At 42.0% G+C, this 19,630-nt stretch overlaps 2 protein-coding genes across 2 annotated transcripts; both read right to left on the bottom strand.

The window, feature by feature from the left end:
* Positions 1-1,603: 1,603 nt before the first annotated feature.
* On the bottom strand, positions 1,604-3,334 carry LOC134209859 (uncharacterized). The gene is made up of 2 exons (XM_062685881.1): positions 2,734-3,334; positions 1,604-2,340 (listed from the first exon to the last, which is right to left on the bottom strand). Exons 1-2 carry the CDS (start codon positions 3,332-3,334, stop codon positions 1,604-1,606), a joined length of 1,338 nt encoding a protein of 445 aa, XP_062541865.1.
* Positions 3,335-5,813: 2,479 nt separating this feature from the next.
* LOC134212577 (zinc finger CCCH domain-containing protein 15 homolog) lies at positions 5,814-13,363 on the bottom strand. The gene is made up of 4 exons (XM_062690563.1): positions 13,128-13,363; positions 12,591-13,031; positions 6,258-6,749; positions 5,814-6,199 (listed from the first exon to the last, which is right to left on the bottom strand). Exons 1-4 carry the CDS (start codon positions 13,197-13,199, stop codon positions 5,945-5,947), a joined length of 1,260 nt encoding a protein of 419 aa, XP_062546547.1. The 5' UTR covers positions 13,200-13,363; the 3' UTR covers positions 5,814-5,944.
* Between the last annotated feature and the right edge of the window lie 6,267 nt (positions 13,364-19,630).

The following is a 19,630-nucleotide window of genomic DNA, read 5'->3' as shown; positions in this document are numbered from 1 at the left end:
AATATAATAAATTTCCAAAATCCTTAGGCCCTCCTTAGCCGTGTGGTAAGAGGCGCGGCTACAAAGCAAGGTCATGCTGAGGGTAGCTGGGTTCGATTCCCGGTGCCGGTCTAGGCAATTTTCAGTTTGGAAATTGTCTCGACTTCCCTGGGCATAAAAGTATCATCGTGTTAGCCTCATGATATACGAATGCAAAAATGGTAACCTGGCTTAGAAACCTCGCAGTTAATAACTGTGGAAGTGCTTAATGAACACTAATCTGCGAGGCGGCTCTGTCCCAGTGTGTGGATGTAATGCCAATAAGAAGAAGAAGAAGAAGAAGAGAAGAAAAATTTTCAAAACGACTTATCTGCTTTTGTAAACAAAGATTCAAACGACGATTAAACGAATCCGATAGCTCTCCCACGCAAACCAACACCACCAATAGGTAGGTGAAGATTTCCGCTACCTGTTGATGGTGTCGGTTTGCGTGAGAGAGCTATCAGATTCATCAAATCGTCGTTTGGATCTTTGTTAACAAAAGCAGTGTGTCGTTTTGAAAATTTTGTCTTGATTTCATTAGTTTTTCCGTTCGAAAGGTATCAGCATTGAAGCAACCGTCCCCTGCAACAGAATGGCGTCGCAGAACGAATGAACCGCACGTTGCACGAACCGCATGATGCCAGTTTACCTAAATCTACGTGGGGCGATGCAGTGTTAACTTAAGGTGACCAGACGTCCCGCGTTTCGCGGGACAGTCCCGCATTTTCGCCATTTGTCCCGCGTTGAAAAGAGTCCCGCGTTCGAACTTCGGATAATTCAACTACGTTTCTACGTAGTTCAACGTTTATTTTGTACAGTTGTCCAGCTCTCTCTCCGGTAGCAACTACACGGCCATCTTTCATAATCGTCACACTTCCACTTGAAAAATTTACCGCCATACCGTTGTCTTCAGCTCGTCGCAAGGAAAATAAGTTGCACTGTAATTCTGGTACATACAGTACATCCTTCATCGCCGTCGGTAGTTTACGGTCTCCAATCATGTTAACTCTTATAGTTCCCGCATATTCCGCAACTAGTGCTTTCTTTATTCTTTCTTTATTGTTTGATTCATCAACAGACAACTTAGGTCCTAATGATGCTTATCCTAATTAATACTAATAAAAGTAATCATAATAAAATCATCGTTAATTATGAAACATGGCAGAATAAGCCCTTGTAAAATTACGACGAATCGTCTGTCGGGATAGATTAAAATCAAAACATGGGGCAACCTTGTTGAATGCCCGCTGTAGACCCACCATCGCTCAACGTTGTCCGTAATTCGTTCTTCGAAAGGTATCCTCAGCATTCCGTTATTTCGCAGTGCCCTAGGTCGAACGTTCAAGTTTACTGATTCCAGAATTTCAGAGCAGTCGATTCTGCCTTGAAGCGTATCAGCAACGACCATGGCCCGTGCAATGTGCCTCCGCAATTGTAGGCTTTCAAGATTAATTAATTGACAACGGCTGCTATAACTTGGTAACCGGAATGGGTTTCGCCATGGAAGCAACCGAAGAGCAAAACGAATGAAGCGGCGTTGAACAGATTCAATTCTTACTGATCCGTTCTGGTAATTAGGATGCTATACAGCGGAACAATATTCCAGCGTAGATCGAACCAGCGAACAGTACAGTGATTTCAAGCAATAAACATCGGTGAAACCCTTGGCGACGCGAAAGATGAATCCTAATGTTCTAGAAGCCTTCTCAATCACGTAAGAGACATGATGCTTGAATGTTAGCTGCGTATCTAGAATAACACCAAGATCCTTTATACAGTTCACACGTTGTATCACAATTCCATTGAGCTCGTAGTTGTAAATTATTGGCTGATGTACACGAGTGAAAGAGATCACGGAACATTTGGTAGGATTGACAACCATCCGGTTCAATGTGCACCAAGCCGCAAATGAATTAATATCTTGTTGTAGGTCCATTGCGTCAGAGATAGACCGAATTAGTGCATAGAGCTGCACAAAGCTGTCGGTAATGCTCGAAGTTAGGCACAAAAGATTAGTGGTCGTAGATCTGCCTGAGATGAGCCCATGTTGATCGGCACTCAGATGTTGCTTACAGTGAGATATGAGTGGTTCTGTTATAACTAGCTCGAATAATTTGGATGCAGCGCACAAGGAAGAGATGCCGCGATGTTTGTTGACATCTTTTCGATCGCCCTTCTTGTACACGGGAAACATTGTAGCGGTTTTCCACACGGACGGAAAAAGTCCACTGGATAGCGATTTGTTGAAAATCAGTTGAAAGGGAGCGAGCAGAAGTTCGATGTGCCTTTTCAAGAACGCAGACGGAATGCCATCCGGACCTGGACTCATGGATGATTTTAACTGCGAGTTAGCTCTACGGATCATTTCTGCATCTACGAAAAACGTGGTCCAAGTGATCCCGACTGCAGGAACGTTGTTAGCAGCCTCAGCGATTGTGACATCAGAGATTACTTCGTTACAATAGGTGCTCACAAACTTGTCGCCAAATAGCTGACAGATGGATTGGGGTGTAGAGGCCACTTCCTCGTCCAGAGTCATTGTTGTAGGGAGTCCAGCTTGTTTCCTTTGTTCATTTATGTACTTCCAGAACGTTTTAGGCCTGGTCCTCAAGTTTTGCTGTATATTTGGCTGATATTAAGAAAAACAGAGGCGGCTAACAATCTTGTACGCAAAGTTTAATTTTTTGTAGTGCTCACGCAGCGATAAGGAACCGTGTTTGGAATAGCGCTTGAGAGCAGCTCTTTTAGCAGTTTTCATTCTACGAAGCTGACGGGTCTGCCAAGGACAACTATTAGGAGCGACGATTTTCTTAGGAACATGTCTTTCAATCACGTGTCCAATAATATGCGATAAAGTCAATGCCGCATTCTCTGCATCACAACCGCCAAGAATGTCAACCCAGTCCAATGTAGCAAAGAACTCAGCAATGCTATGATGATCGGCGTTATGGAAATTGTAGATTATGGGCTCGATCGATGCAACGACATTGGCTCGCGTGTTGTTCAGCTTGAGTATCAACGAAGGATGATGGTTAACTACTTTAACTAACGGTGATGGAGCATGCAAAATTAGCGGAGCAGCGTCCTGAGCGCTAACAAAACACAGATCCAGGCTGCGATTATTTTCGTTGGTAACGTGATTGATTTGACGTAACGTGGCTGTGCTGTAGTAATCGAGGAGTTTGGAGGCGTGACTGTGTAATGAAGATCGTTCCATATCTATGTGAAGGAACCCGTTGCAGGAGGAACTCCACGAAATTCCTGGCAAATTGAAATCGCCGATAATGATTATTTCGTCCGACGCATTCGTCATTTTGATCACTGACAAGACTGATAGTGTGTGGGCTTCGATCAGTGTATCATCGCAAACACGATCAGGAGGTATGTATAGTGCACACAGGAACACCGAACGATGGGAAAGCTGGGGGCGTACTCATTCTTGCTCGACACATCCCCATAAGTCGTTGTAAATAACTCTTGCTTTTCGTTTTTTATTCACTGCGATTAGGACGCCTCCTCCAGTTGATTTACGACTGTTCATGGGGCCACGGTCGCAGCGAAAAACTTTGTATTCAGGCCCAAAGACCTGACTAGATAGGGTACGGGAGTCGAGCCAGGTTTCAGCCAACACAATCACATCGTAGCAATCATCGGACGTGGCAAGAAGATATTGTTCGACACCACAGTTCATCCCACCGGCGTTCTGATAATATATCAGCACTTCGTCAACGCAAACGAGGTTGGAATCCACAAACGGGGCTCTAGAAGTTTGAACGGCATCAGGCGGTGAAGGTTCAGGGATGTAAGAGTACTTGCCTGCAATAGCAGGTTGGGAGCTCCCCGATCTACATCTACACACTTAATTTTTTTCGCCGAGATCTCAGCATTTTTTGTATATTTTCCCGAGGTGGGCATCGCCGAGTTTCAGCAAACATAATTTTTGCCGAGATCTCAGTAAAAGTGACGTTTCAGTTGCCGAGATACAGCAAATATTTTGCTGAGAATCAGTAATAAACGAAATTTTCTGCCGAAGTTCAGTTTTGAATTTTACTGAGCTACAGCGGTTCCCAATTTTGCCGAGTTCGAAATAGAAAAGGTTAGTGTGTAAGTTCAGGGCCAGGACGACTTTGAAGAACGTTGGCTGCAACAGGCGCGACTGAACTAGAGCAACCGGGAAATTCCCCCAAAATGCTTTTCATGGGACGTCCTGGAGATCCAATGGAAGCTTGTTGACTTGCGTTGTGGACCAGCAGAGAGGAATGCGAATCTCGATGGAAATCACCACCGGGTGAGGTGCTGGAATTTTGAGCAGCATGAGGCAACTAAGGTGCGATTATAATTTCGAGATTATTAAGATACTTGCCCGAGGTGGCTGTTTGGGAGGCCCCTGATTCACATCCAAATTCAGGGCCAGGACGACTCCTTCTAAGGTTGGCTTCAAAAGGCGCGACTGAAAAAGAGGAACAGGGACCTCCCATGAAGCTTTCTACGGTGCGTCCTGGATGAAGAGTAGTCGAGCTCGTATGATGTACGTCGCATGTTGTATTAGATCTATACGATATCGCATTTTGTATGTCCTGGGTGGAGGAAAAATCGTCACGCAGAGAAGAACTACAATCAGAAGAATACTTGCCTGTGCAAGCATAGTGCTTGTCCAGATTTTGCCACCGCTATGTGAACCTTTTTCTCCCATGGATGTAACTCTTCGAAAAACTTCTTGCTTTAACCATGTGATCAGATGCACCAGAGTCAGTAAAACAGGTCTGGGTTGTGTAACGGTAACAATGGAAGTGACATAATTTTATTCTTTCAAGTTCTAGCCTACTATAGGAATTGTTATTCGATGTTGCTAGCTTATAGCGCACGGTTGCTATTCTACAGAAAGGAGATGCGCAATGCTTCACACTTCTCCAGCACATGACCTTAGAAAGGTTATCGTGGGGCGATAATCTGGCAACTTCCTTGGTTCCATTGCTTACGTGTCGACTTGTTTAGAGCTGCAGACCAGAGTCTATTATATAGAGTTGCGCAAAGAGGATCTTCTTACTCTTATTCTGAATGATGCTCTTGTTATTATGTTGAAAACTTTCATTTTTGTTCAACCCTTCAAGTGACTTCACAGGAGTGATCACTTCTAAAGCTTTTTAATTCGATAACCAAAGTCACCTACAGAGTGCAAACACGTGAGTTTCTTGTTGCAACTTTATTGGGGGGGGGGGGGGTATTGAAGTTTTTTGAAGCTGTTTCTAGAACAAATCTAATACATTTCAATTCATGAGTTTTAATTCGCCATAATAATCATCAGGCGATAACAATACTTCCGCCTTACCATCAAGCATTTGTTTACTTTGCTCGATAGGTAGACGGTTTGACAGTTCAATAGGTAGATTTGGCTTCACTCTTTGCGTAACTCTATATATAATAGACTCTGCTGCAGACAATCATCAACTCTTTGTTCAAATACTCGGGGCTCTCGACGTGTTTGATATATTCGTCGAGCAGGGATCGCAGTTCTCTGCGACAATTGCACGTTGGTTCTCGTAGCGTTCTAATAGGATTCCCCATGCATATCTGTGCATATACATTGCGTTTGCGTTGGCCAACTGTGGCGTACGCCGTACACGGTAAAGTAATTCCGTACGGAACATCCTCCTTCGTTTTGTTTGCGTTTTCTCACTACCATAACAGAAGGCGTTGGTGATTTTTGGACGATGACTTTGTAAGCAAAATGTTCAAAGAATTATATCTGTGACTGAACGGATTGTATTCGGATAACTCGAGTAACTCACACATTATTCTTATTTGACTGTACGTGTTTAATTGTAGCAATATCGAACATTCAAGGATGCAACATTTACCTGACCGCAATTTAAATAATTTCAATAACGAAAAACCATCCTCATTTTCTCCATCAAGGATGTTATCACGATTTTTCGCTATTATCATTTGCTTCACCGTCTGCATCGTCGTCGTCATCGTCGTCTTCGTCGCTTAGCTCATCGTCAATTCCTTCCAGGTCTTCGTCGAGGAAAAGGTTCTCATTTATAGGTGCTGCATCCGAAGAACTTGGAATAGCTGCCGCCGCACCTTCCGCCTCTCCGTTCTCGGTAGTCACCGGTAGGCTGGCTTTCATTTTCTGCCATCGGTCCTCTTCGGCCACGGTACCAGTATTGTCCACCTGCGAAAAAACCGTTTATAAGTTACAATTTTTTTTAACAATTGCGATGCAAAATTACCTCCTTGATTGATAACGAAAGCATGTTCAAATCCAATTCTTTATATTCGGTAGTGTCATCATCATCCTCATTCCTTCCATAAGACTCGATTGCTTCCTCGCCGTCATCCATACCGAAATCGACCATGTCTGGGTTAAAGCTGAACATCTCCCGACCAGAGAGTCCATTTTGACGTCCAGCCTTGAAATCTTTACGTTTGCGATCTTCTTCGTCTTGTTCTCGTTTTTTCTTCTCCAGGATTTTGCGTTTTTTCCATGCGAGGAAGGTTTCGAGTGTGACTCGAGTTTGATTCACTCCCAGAGCAGCTCGTTCTGTTTCAATCAAATCAACTAGGGAGATTTCCTCCTTTTGGGAGTCCATTTTCTTCTTGTCCTTTTTCAGGACGTAACCTGGAGGTAGAGCATGCCGGTAGATACATTTCTCTCCGTTCGGACATTCCCAGAACCAGCCGTAGAGGGATTTTTCGACAGCGTCAAGAAAGTACTTGCAGATCTGAAAATCGGAACCAAAAAACATGTTAAAGTGACAAATTAAAGTCCATTAGTGATCCTAATTTTGACTTTATCTTCCTCTTATGCAAAAACGATCACATTTTCCATTGGAGCCTTCCTAAAATTGATCTGGTTCGATTGTTATTCGACTGTGCATACATCATTTAATCTTGATAATTACTATGAAAATAGTTGCTTTTGCGGAAGATCGATCCCTGAGTTCGCCAATTAACTATTTGAAGTAAATCTACACGCTTAATTCATATAATACATCCTAAAGTAAAAAGCAGTCGTTGTCGCGAGATGACTTGTCACTTATTAAGTTTACAAAAGAAAAAATGTACATTACTAGTATTGATTTTATCTTCTTCTATATAATAAAAATGAAATGGTCTGTGTTCGTATCCACATAACTCAAAAACGGCTGGATGGATTTTCTTCATTTCTTAGGCAAATATGTTCGTCATCCTTTCCGACGGGTTTGTATGATATTTTCTCATGTTAAAATCACGGGTAAAGTTGACTAAACCATGAAAAACTAAAATAAGGAATCGAATGGGCATTTTGCATAATAATTTGCGTAATTCAGAACGCACTTTCTCGCCTACTATGCAGGACAACGTCTGCCGGGTCGACTAGTTATTTATAGTAATTCAGTATTTTCTTAAAAACTTGCAGAACAGCATCAGATCGTTTCGCCATAAAGCAGGGTTTGCAGAAATGGCTCTTAATAGATAACGAACAACGATAAAAGAGAGGCAAAAACTGTTTCGAATCATAACAAGCCATGATAACAAATTTATCAAGCTTGTATACAACTGCGAAAAAACAGAATCGGATAGGCAGCCCCCACATAAAAATGGTGATTCTCGCTTTGTTTTTGCTCCTTCCATGTTGGTTACTGCACAGCTGTGTAAAACAAGTTGAAATGCATCATCAGAGCCAGTGATCCCTGCATTTGGAGCTTTCTAAAAGAAATTTATCATGAGGTATTGCCTCCCGAATCAGTTCTCTATCATGACAGCTTGCGAAAAAAGTCTCTTGCGGTATGCTACATATCGTATGCGTATACAGAGATGATAAGTAAGAGACTTGTTCTTTCTCTTTATCTTGTGATTAGTAATGCACAGTGGTTTAACAGAGAACAAAATATTTATTGGACTAGTCGTGTGGAGAGTTCAAAATGGAATGAACAGAATTTTCTATTTAGTTTTAATCAATAGGTTGCTAAGGTAGTGTTGAAGAGAACCAATGGTAGCTTGGACTCCGATTACAATATCAACACCCCCTCTCAATCGGTCAACCCGAGCGATTTTCGAAGTTCTTGAAACCGGCTATTATCAAGTGCTTTAGTAAAAACGTCTGCTAATTGTTTGTTTGATGGAACCGATTGAATTTTGATATTCCTTTGACAACATGATCTCGCAGGAAGTGGTGCTTCACATCAATGTGTTTAGCCCTTTTGCATTCGATGTTCTTTGCCATAGCTATACATCCGTGGTTATCTTCATATATTGTGAATGGTTCATTCGATGATATGATCTTCAAATCTGTAAGAATTCCTTTCAGCCAGATGCCTTCAGAAACAGCCAGACTTAAAGCACCATATTCCGCTTCGCTTGAAGATAAGGCCACTGTTTGTTGTTTCCTGCTGGCCCAAGAAACCGTATTTCCGAAAACTTGAAAAACGTACCCGCTTACTGATTTCCTGTCCACAGTATCAGATGCCCAGTCCGCGTCGGCAAATCCTATTAAAGCTTCTGAGGTCCTGTTACTCGTATATTCAAGCTTGATGTTTTCGTGCCTTTCAGGTAACGAGCAATCCTTTTCAGAGCTTGAAAATGGGAATCTCCTGGATTCTGTTGATATCTTCCAAGGTATCCGACAGCATAGCTGATATCCGGTCTGACACATAGCATCGTGTACATCATACTCCCCAGCAGCTCCCTATAAGGATGTGTTGTTGAATTTCTATCTTTAGCGCTTAACTGACATCCTTTCTCCATTGGGGTCTTCGCCGGATTACAATCTTGCAGTCCGAACTTGACTAGAATGCGATTGATCCCAGCTTCATGCGAAAGGTGCAAATTTCCTTCCGTTCTATTGTAATTTATCTTTATACCCAGAAAACAGTTGACTTCACCACAATCAGTCATTTGGAATTCCTTGCTCAACATCTTCTTAGCTTCCAATACAAATTTGAGTTCATCTTCGAAAATTAACACGTCATCGACATATATTATTATGTAAATGTTGCCTTGCTTGTTTGACTTGGTATATAGACAATAATCATGTTGCGATCGTAGAAATCCATTTGCCAGCAGTATTTCGTTGAGCTTATTATTCCAGCAACGGGGACTTTGCTTCAACCCATAAAGCGATTTTCTAAGCTTGCACACCAAGTTTGACTCTGCTTTTACGCCATCTGGAACTGCTAAATAAACATCTTCTTCGAGATCGCCGTACAGGAAGGCAGTCTTGACATCCAGTTGTTGAATGTACATCTTCCGTTGAACAGCTACTGATAGGACGGTCCGAATTGTTGCCAGTCTTGCTACAGGTGCGTAGGTTTCACCATAGTCCAAGCCAGCCTTTTGTTGGAACCCCTTGGCTACGAGACGGGCTTTGTAGCGGACAGGGTTTCCGTCTTCGTTTTCCTTGATACGAAAAATCCATTTGGTTTGATAGGCTTTATTCCTTTGGGACATTCTGCCAGACTCAAACATTGTTTTTCTTAAGGGATTCCAATTCTTCCTTCACAGCTAGAAGCCAAAACGTTTCATCCGGACGTCCGAAGATTTCATCATACGATTCAGGAACATCGATAGGATACGTGGATATTGTTCCAATGTCTGTAGGTGAATATTGTACGGCAGAAAATATACGTCCAGTCAAGAAATCTTTAAACTTACCAGGGAGTCTGCGCTCCCGTTCGCTGTGCCTCGTGGTTTCCATATCAAGGTTTGAACCAAGTTCTTGTTGCGAAGGGAGCGCTGCTGGTATTGAAGGTCCAGGGTTGAATTCATCTTTTTCGGATTCATCATCGGTCAAAAGCATCGCACCGGAGCCGGCATGATCAGCGTTCTCCCCCTCTTGCTCGGGCCTTGGTGCAGTTGGAATTTCGTTTTGGATTTGATCATTGATTTCTAAATTCAGATCGTATGGAACCACAATTAAAGGAGTCTTCGATTGTTTCTTATCAGCATACGGAAAAGAGAATTCATCGAATTTAACATCCCTGGATATGAACAGCTGCCTTGATTCAATGTTCCATAGTCGGTAGCCATTTGGTGCATAGCCGACCATTACTGCAACTTTGCTCTTCGGATCAAGCTTTCTCCTTTGTTGCGACGGTATCCATGCATAAGCTTTGCATCCAAACACTCGAAGCTTCGTCAAATCCGGTTTTCACTCATCCAAAGCTCGGCAGGGGTTTTTCGGTCAACGATAGCACGTGTTGGACTTCTGTTAATTAGGTAAACTGAAGCAAGTACCGCTTCGCCCACATAGATTTAGGAACACTTGATTCCACCAACATCGAACGCACTTTCTCAATTATGGTCCTATTTAATCTTTCGGCTACTCCATTCTGCTGAGGTGTATAAGCGGCTGTAGTTTCAAGTTGTATGCCTTTTTCTTCGTAGTATTGTTTTTGATTATTAGAACAATATTCACGGCCTTGATCAACGGTGAGTTTGGAAATAGCATGACCCATTGCTGCAGTTGCCATTGCCTCGTAACAACGAAATTTCTCAAAGACTTCAGACTTTGCCTTGACTAGGTAAACAACTGCAAAATGCGTAAAATCGTCTACAAATGACACAAAATACCGCGATCCATCCATGGCTACAGGAGTGATTGGACCGCAAACATCCGAATGGATTCTTTCTAGCGGACGAAAAGTGCGAGGTCGGGTGCCATTGAACGGTTCACGGCATTGCTTCCCAAAAACACAAGCATCACACATTTCCAGTTTACCATTCAGCCTTGAAATGCCTGTAACCATATCGAATTTCACCAGCGCTTCTAAATTACCACTTCCAATGTGGCCTAACCGACGATGCCAAAGATTGATGTCTTGCACAGCACACAAGTTTGCAAATCCGTCAACCGAGTAGAACACATCGAGTTCGTAGAAATCACCTCTAAGCGGACATCTTGCGATCACCGAGTTTTCATGCTTAATTTCTCCTACTTTAGGTCCAAAATTTACCATCACACCGGCCTTGGTCATCCGCTTGACTGATAACAAATTAGCTCGAAGATTCGGTACAAACAGCACGTCGTAAATGGCCATTTTCACACCTTGACGATTAACTCCACAAATAGTACCTTTATACCATGCGGTCATTGACTGGTCATTCTTCGCCACACCGATTACGACAGGTTCATCTAACTTCTTTTCGTTTGCAAGATGATGACTCGCCCCGGAATCTAGCTTGAATGTCACAATACTACGTCAGGTATCCTCAGCTCCATTTACTCCAACCATGAATGCAACAGCCTTGTTATTCGTAATTACGTTAGCTTCCGCTTGCAACTTGACACGACAATCTTTCGCCATATGGCCCTTCTTCTGGCACCTGTTGCATTTTCCGTTGAACTTCCGTGGCTTCTGCTTGAATCCAGCGAAGGCTGCAGGTTTCTCTTTACCCGTATCCACCATTCTATCGGACTTTTTCAGTTCTTCAGCCATCAATCGTTCGCGTACAACATCCAGAGTTAACTGCTTTTCTCCTAGGTTCTCCAACGCCGTTACAAGTGGGTCATAGGATTCAGGCAATGTTACAAATAACTGCGACACCATGTCGGCTTCCTCCAACTTTGCGCCAGCTGACTTGAGTTGTCTCACCAGCTCGTCGAACACCTTCAAATGATCCTTGATCAACGATCCTTCTGCCATCTTGAGCCTTGCGAGTTGCTTCCGAACAAATGTTTGAGATGACACCGACTTCTTCGCATAAACGTTTTCCAAAACGGTCCAAATTTCCTTTGCTGTAGTCTTCTCGCGTATCAGATCCAGGAGGTCGTCGTGAATGAAGGAAATAATTACGTTCGCAGCCTTATTGTCCATTTTTCAACTTTTGCTTGGTCTTCCGCAGCTGCTGGTGCATCCTGGATTATCGCATCTAACAGCTCAACGGACTTTAAATAACGCTCCACCCGAAATTTCCAATTTTCATACCCAATCCCGGAAAACGGAACTATTCCGTGAACTGTTTCTCTTCGTGAGTCGCCCATAACCTCTTGTGATTAGTAATGCACAGTGGTTTAACAGAGAACAAAATATTTATTGGACTAGTCGTGTGGAGAGTTCAAAATGGAATGAACAGAATTTTCTATTTAGTTTTAATCAATAGGTTGCTAAGGTAGTGTTGAAGAGAACCAATGGTAGCTTGGACTCCGATTACAATATCAACACTTTAGGATTCAATCCCTGCCATAAAGACAAACCTTTTCACTTGATATGTTGTGAACGTAGTCATAAACTTCATGCTCCCAATAAGTAATGTTCTTCAGCTTAGTAATCATTAAGCACTTCCACAGTTTACAATGTTCTATCAGGCTAACATGATGATGCTTTCGTAGTTGAGAAAATTTCCTAGAGCGGACAGGAAATCAAACCCAGCCACGTTCAGCATGGTATTGCTTTGTAGCTGCGTCTCTTGTTTCACAGCTGGTAATATAACTGTAAATTTAAATAGCGTATGCACAACCAATCAATTAGGCTCAAAATGTTTGCATAGGGCGAAAAAGTCATAATTTGAATCACTCTACTGTCCACATTCCTCCGATTCCTCTGAGTAGCTAAAAGATAAACATCATCAACTTTCGGACTCACAATCGTGGTAGTTGGCATAGTTTTCTCCTTTCCGTGCTTCTTGGCGACGACTTCCGCCAGCTTTTCCTCGGTCCAATTTTCGATGGTATCGTTCTCCGCATCACGCATATCCACATGAATGGATCTTTTCTCCGCTTTCCGTTCAATGGCCAAGTCATGAGAAAATTTACATTTGTCGCCCTTGGTACATGTTCCCTGTTTGAAGAACGCGCACAGAATCGACTTGGGGTCAGCTCCTTTTTCGATCTTTTGCGTAGGAACCGGCTTGAACAACTGGGCCAGCTCCTTCTGTTCCTTGAGCTTCTTTTCCTTTTCCTCTTTCTTGGCATTCGGGTTGTTCAGTAGGTTATGTTGACCTCCACTTTTCACTTGCTTCTCGACTTGAGTAATAAACTTCTGTTGTTTTGCTCCCTTTTTGTTCTTCAATCCGAAAGTTTTATCCTGGTTTATATACAAATAAAAACAAAATTCAGCACTATTTTTTTACCAAAAGGATTACAGAACAAAAGGAAAAACATTCCCAGAATCCTTACATACCTCAATAATTTTCTCCTTTTTCTTGCTTTCGGCCTTTTTGGAGGCCCCCGCAGGAACTTTTTTCGGAGGCATGATAATGTAACAATTTTAAACTGCAGTTAACTAACTGAATTCAATAAAATATAATTAATATTGTGTAATTTAGAAGATGATCAACGAGAACATTGAAATGCGGATAGTAAAAGTACACAACACGGCACTTCCCGGACGGACGGCGATCGATGTTGACGTTTTGTTGGCCAATTTTTTGACGTTGTGAAATGTCAAAAGTTTTTTTTTTCAACCGGTTGAAGAGGGGAAAGAAACATCAGAAACATCCATCTGCACGGTAAGGGCGAAGCCAGAGTAAACGCGACGTGCGATGCGACGCGACGCGACAGTGCAATTTGACAGCCTGTTGATAATGATTGTTATTCTTTTACGTGAGTCGCGTCGCGTCGCATCGCACGTCGCGTCTACTCTGGCAGGCACCTAAGGGTAAAATCAGCAGTGATTCAAATCGTTCGGGGCTGTCAGTTTGAATATGAATCTGAAACATTCATTTTCCCAGCAGCTGTTCTATAGAATCTATAGATTCATTTTTTATACCAGTCAAATGTCAAAAAAATAAAACTGGTATAACGCTCCGTTCTATTGTCTGCAGATTTGAACCACGATTGAATCACGAGATTCAAATATTTTCCAATTGTTTTGGTGTATGAACATAGATATAATAATCAAGATGTTGGGGTCAGAACAATTTAGTACTCATTTTATGGTTCCAAGGTTCCAATGTACTAATATTTCGGTACCAAGCGGTACCCAGCAAACCTAAGCAGTCTTTGATAACATTTTGAATTTGTTCTAATTCTTCACCGTCGCCATGGGTAACATACTTGCTTGTTTATTATTTACCCTTGGATGTCGATGAATTCGTCACATTTCAATTGTCGGTTCATTACTTTCTTTTTAAATTTACTAATTATATATTCGTTTTAGGTTTATACGAATCAAATTTTATGGCTACGGGACCGCTCAGTTCCGGAAAGAAACTGGCCTAAACAATTAGCTACTGGTCCAACATCGGCAGCCTTTTGGAAGGAGCGGAAGGACTCGTTATGTTCTGAGTCTCAGGATGTTAGGTGTGAGAAGGCTTCCGAGCACGCGGCGGACCTAACCGTGGAATTTAATTTTGAATAAAAGATGGTTAATTTTTTGCCTGAAGATAGGACAGCCGACCGTCACCAATGTGGCGAGGATTAGAACGAGTTGTGAAAAGGGCGATCGGATAATGCAGTAACGTGCAGTAACCCAAGGGTGACCGAGCAGTGATGCGGCAAGCGGGCGGACAATAAAGCCGCCGTTAGGTAGCCGGACGATAACGCAGCTGACGCATTTCTGGATTGTGATGGAGTTAACAGTTTGTTGTGCAATAACGTGGCTAGCGGGAGACTTGACGACCAATATACTGACCGATAGTCAAACATTCATGTGGCTGCACGGCGATCAGGTGGATATACAACCCACGCTGCGGTGCGGAAAGGTAGCCTACCAAGAGTTGGATGTGGGTGGAGCCAACAAGTGGCCTGGGACTCAGGTGGTTGAACAATGCAACAACCAACGAGTGACCTGGTGATGATGCAGCTAACAGGTGGCGTGACAATTTTACCGCCGACGAGAGGCTGAACCACGATGCAGCCAACGGAATATCGTATAACAGCGTGGGTAATTGGGATGCTGGATGATGGATGCGCAATCGTGTTGTTCGAGGATGGTTGGGCGATTGTTTGGCTGGGCTATAGTGTCCACGGGTGTCGAAGCAAGATGGCACCTCCGGGTTGCCGAATACGAGACACAATGTACACAGATTGTATTGCTTCGTTCACTCAACCTATGGCTTGGACACTCTCTCCCACCGTAAATAACGCGTTCGATATTTCCCCCGTTTAACATTTAACATTTTTTGAGGCCGAGGTCGATCATTGTCTGAATTGCGTTTGAACCACCCACCACATAAATTTGAATTCGCCGTTTGAAAAACACAGCAACTGGCCTTTACGCTTAATTTGATTAGATAAGAATAAAAAAATGGAAATCACTGCCTGCATTCAAGCGAAATATTTTACAAGCACAATATGCGTTAACCTCAAGCTCTAATGTATTCTAATGCCTGACAAGTACCGAGAATATAGCTTCTCAGACTCAACGACAATTTGCTGTTAAGAAACTCACAAACTTAAAAAAAAACTATTCACGAAGCTAAACGCATAGGATAAAGCTTGTCAAACGAGCACAAAATCACACATCCTTGAAGTAACCTCACACCTCGGGGATCTTATTCGAAAGTCTGGTCACATCTGGAGACCAGAATCCAGTGGAAGATTTTCCTGACGTGTCAGGCTAACTGAAAAATATGTTTACCTGAAAAACGAGCGTTTTTCCTATCCCTCATATCGTCAGTGAAACAACATTTTCTTGTCAGTTCATCTGCCCTTGTTGAGCGAACTGTGTTTAATTCCTGGTCGCCAATGTAAGTTGAGATCATTAGTTCGTTCTCCTAGCTGGCGAAAAACAACCTTACAGTATTCTAACCAAGCGCCCAACGATCTTAATTTGCCTGTTCTATGTTACCGCTCTATCCTCTGCTCACTACACCCTAAACTACACGTACACCAGTATCAATTATCCTCATTTATCCTCATCCTCATTTCTCATACTCTCCTTAGCATTTTATTCCCTTCCCGAATCCACTCTTTCTCTGAGATTCGAAAATAAGTATGTGTATTGTGCGGCAAGTACAATGGATACACTATGCCCAGAGAGTCGAGAATGTTTCCACCCGAAAGCATCCTAGACCGGACCGAGAATCGAATTCGCCATCTCCGGAATGGTAATCCTAAGGCTTTGCTCACAAGGCTCTTGCATTATAAAATGTAATAAAAAAGCATGTTAGGAGAACAATTTCGTTATTTTAACCGATTTAAATGCGAACTACATTTTTTTAAATTTATCTCAATACAACGCAACAAGATCTGAAAAAAATTGTCCAATGGAAATTAATTTTGCAATAACTCTGGAATGCAACGCCTGATCGAACCAATTTCCAATAGGAAACAATGAATCGGATAAAACGTGCCTAAAAGTTAAGTGAGTTTTTTTGTACATACATACACGCATACACACAAACAAATATCACGACTATTTTCATTTTAAAATGATATGGGACGGTAGATTTATTCAATTGTTCGGCTAGATTCAGTGCGAATGGAGGCGGAAATACAAAAACGGCTAAGGACATGAAAAAATGAGTGTCTGTTTTTTATGGTTTTACCCAACTGAATGACGAGTAATATGGGTACGACCATGGGTACGATGTACTGAGCCCCACCCCATACGTAATACGGCCATCATCAAACCTGTGGAGTAGGCGACGTCATTACGGCCAACTTGGGCGTATCGAACTTTATTCGCCGTCCGATCGGCTGGTCAATTACCCTGCATCATCATAGATTAGCTCCCTGATGTTGAACGGCTTCCGCTAATCAGGATCGCCGGCTCCAGCCTTTGTCACCCACTGCACTCCTAAGCGCACAGTATTTCAATCAACAATTGTAGTTTGCCGCACTCTCCCCGTCAAAGCTTTCGTTCAGCCCGATCATCCTATTCACCCAGCTAACGTCTACCGACAAGTGGTCATAATTTGGTGAACACACCGGAAGCGATCATTTGCTAAAGGACAGCTGCTTGTGGCATGGACAAGTTTCTTCTGGAACCGAGCGGTTTCTCCCGAGGCTAAATCTTTCCAAAATACATTTGTACGCCCTCAATTTTCTCAGTTCGGGGCCTAGAATTTAGGTAATTGATGTGATCGTTTCATTTTTAGCTGAAATGAAAACCAAATATTAAATAAAAATGAAAGGTTTTAAAATAAACCTATGGAAATATCTTTCATTTCATCAAGACTCAACGGATCCCAACTAACATTTTCCTGATTTGTTATTGTTTGATGAAAAAAAATCTACGAAAATGTTGCTATGACATCAGTACTAAACCTTGTTCTAAAGGTCGTTCATAGATTACGTATTATTTGCTTAGATGACATTTCTGGGTACCGAGGATTGTTCATAGTGTGCGCAACTGGAACCACAAAAAAATCGCCAGTTTCATATTGATTGTTGGTATGAATGCATGAGCATGAGCATGAGCATGATTGACCGCCCACGGTTGCTACTCCGTTATTGCCAGGTCAGCTGTAATTACACAGAGAACCAACAGATGATGTTTGGGACTAACATCATCCTCAATGTGTAAAAACTGGTGACCCAATATAAAGCAATACCAGCGCCGGCCGTGTCCGAATGCAGATCAATTAAGGAATGGGTAGGAAAATGTTGACGTGATACTCGCTTTGAGGGAAGCCGACGAGTCATCTGCACTTCCACGAGAAATCACTGGGATGTTGGAAGATATGGGATAGGGCATGTAGCGGGGTTCGTCTTGGTAAACGGCATGCTGTGTATAACGTGTAGTTTGACTATCGCGCACTAATTAGTTCAATTACTGACCGCACTAAGTAGAACAAAAATTCCGTGATCTCGAGACCGTTCTGTTTTAAACAAACACAAAAATCTGTGGCCTCGAGACCGTTCTACTTTTTAAGTGAACACTATTTTAAAAACTATTTTACCTTCATGGTATCGCGACAAAGAAAAACTAATACAATGCAGGGCCGGTGGCTTTTGCATACTAAGGATCGCGCTTCTACGACCGAACCGACACACTCTCGAGAACTGTATCAACTTTCATTTTTACTTGGATTGCCCGATTGCCCCAATGTAAGCTTGGTAACTTTTGCGTACCGGGAAACGCGTAACTTGAACCGAACCACTTTAACACGATCTTTCCAATAGATAATAAAAATCTATTATATTTACTTATAATAGCTTCGTGATATATTGGATTATTTCAATAACCCCGTGAAAACTCATACACAACTTATTTACACCAAGAAAAAAACTTTACACAACTTTACTTTACGTTACTCACACCACTTCTAGACAGAATATTCATACACACTTAACTCATTTTTAAAATATACTTTTTTTTTTGTATAATCCTACAACGACCACAAATCAGGAAATTAATCAACCTTTAATTGTCCATAAACGTTTATAACAACGAAACCTGTTGGGTTAACAATTCTTTGATTAACTTATATTTTGAAACTTTTGACTGGTTAACTAACATGCACTAAAAAATAATAATTTGCACTAACGATTTTTGATTATCGAAAAAAAATAACAATTAGGAAAAATAGCAAAAACACAAGATGGGTACTCAGAGTTATTTAGGGAGATGAAAGAGCATTGGGGTTATATTTGTAAACATCAGGAAGAATATATCAGTTATTTTTTGACGTAGGACTTACGTCTTTCTTTACTATACTGGGTGTCATTTAGATTTTTGGAAATCGAGAGCGTTACGCTGAAAGGGAAGATTTCGAACGTTAATAGCGTCTTTATCTTTCGATGGATTTTTTGGATTTATATATCAATCGACTCGGACACTCTCCAGCAATTTTCTCATTTCATTGGAACTTAAGAATATTAATGATAAGCTATTAAAAATTTCAATTCTTGTCAAAGCCAGCAAAAATTTCATATGTAACCAATCTCGTGCATTCCTAACGCGGACATCAGAATGCGGTATGTTACGGGCCTTCGGGTCCATCGGAAGATTTTCTCTGTGTATAAAAGAAGCAGTGCCTGCCGTGTGCGAGTCATTACAGTTTGTGACAGCAGCGCGTACTGACGTGCTTTTTGCTCGCGCATTTTTCGTTTCATTCGTTCGTTCGCTTTGTTTACCTACACGGCATGCAGTCGCCAGCGTAAGAACTGCCGGTGGGCCTGCGAATATGCATGGAAGAAGTGGGAGCATTTTTGTCTTTCTGTGCTTGATAATGATAGGATGCAGTGGTGTCGGTTGCGATGGATGCAATCGCCCATCGCATCGCTCGGAGTTCACGGCTAGAGGCCGATGATGGCTGAGGCAGCGAGGGCAGCGGTGGTGGATGAAGAAGAATAAAGAGATTCGATCTGCTCATCAACGAAAAGTGATTGGTTTCATAATACACAAGATCCCGGGATGGGTACGAGTCATGGCATATGACTGACCATATGTTAAGTTGTGCTTGGTACTAAACGACACGTACATTAAAACATGGTTGGTTATACTATAACAGTTCTGAATAGCCAGACAAAAAATTAACTACGCTGATGAAAATAAAAATTGGATTAGAATAATTACTTTCATTTATTCGCAGAAGGCATTAGCAATTAAAGATGCACAATCACCAATATTTAGTATTTAGTGTTAATATCTATTTGAGATTTGAAAATTTCGCTGTATTACATGTAAATGTTTAAAAAAGTCTGTTCGCTCTTAAACTCGAATAAGCAGTGACTCCTTCAGGGTGAAGGCTGCTTGCTTGTAGGCCGGATCCTTCGGTTGAAGGATCACCGGGA

The sequence above is a fragment of the Armigeres subalbatus genome, chromosome 2, assembly GCF_024139115.2.
Source record: "Armigeres subalbatus isolate Guangzhou_Male chromosome 2, GZ_Asu_2, whole genome shotgun sequence".
Lineage (NCBI taxonomy): Eukaryota > Metazoa > Arthropoda > Insecta > Diptera > Culicidae > Armigeres > Armigeres subalbatus.
This window is presented reverse-complemented; position numbering and strand designations above follow the sequence as displayed.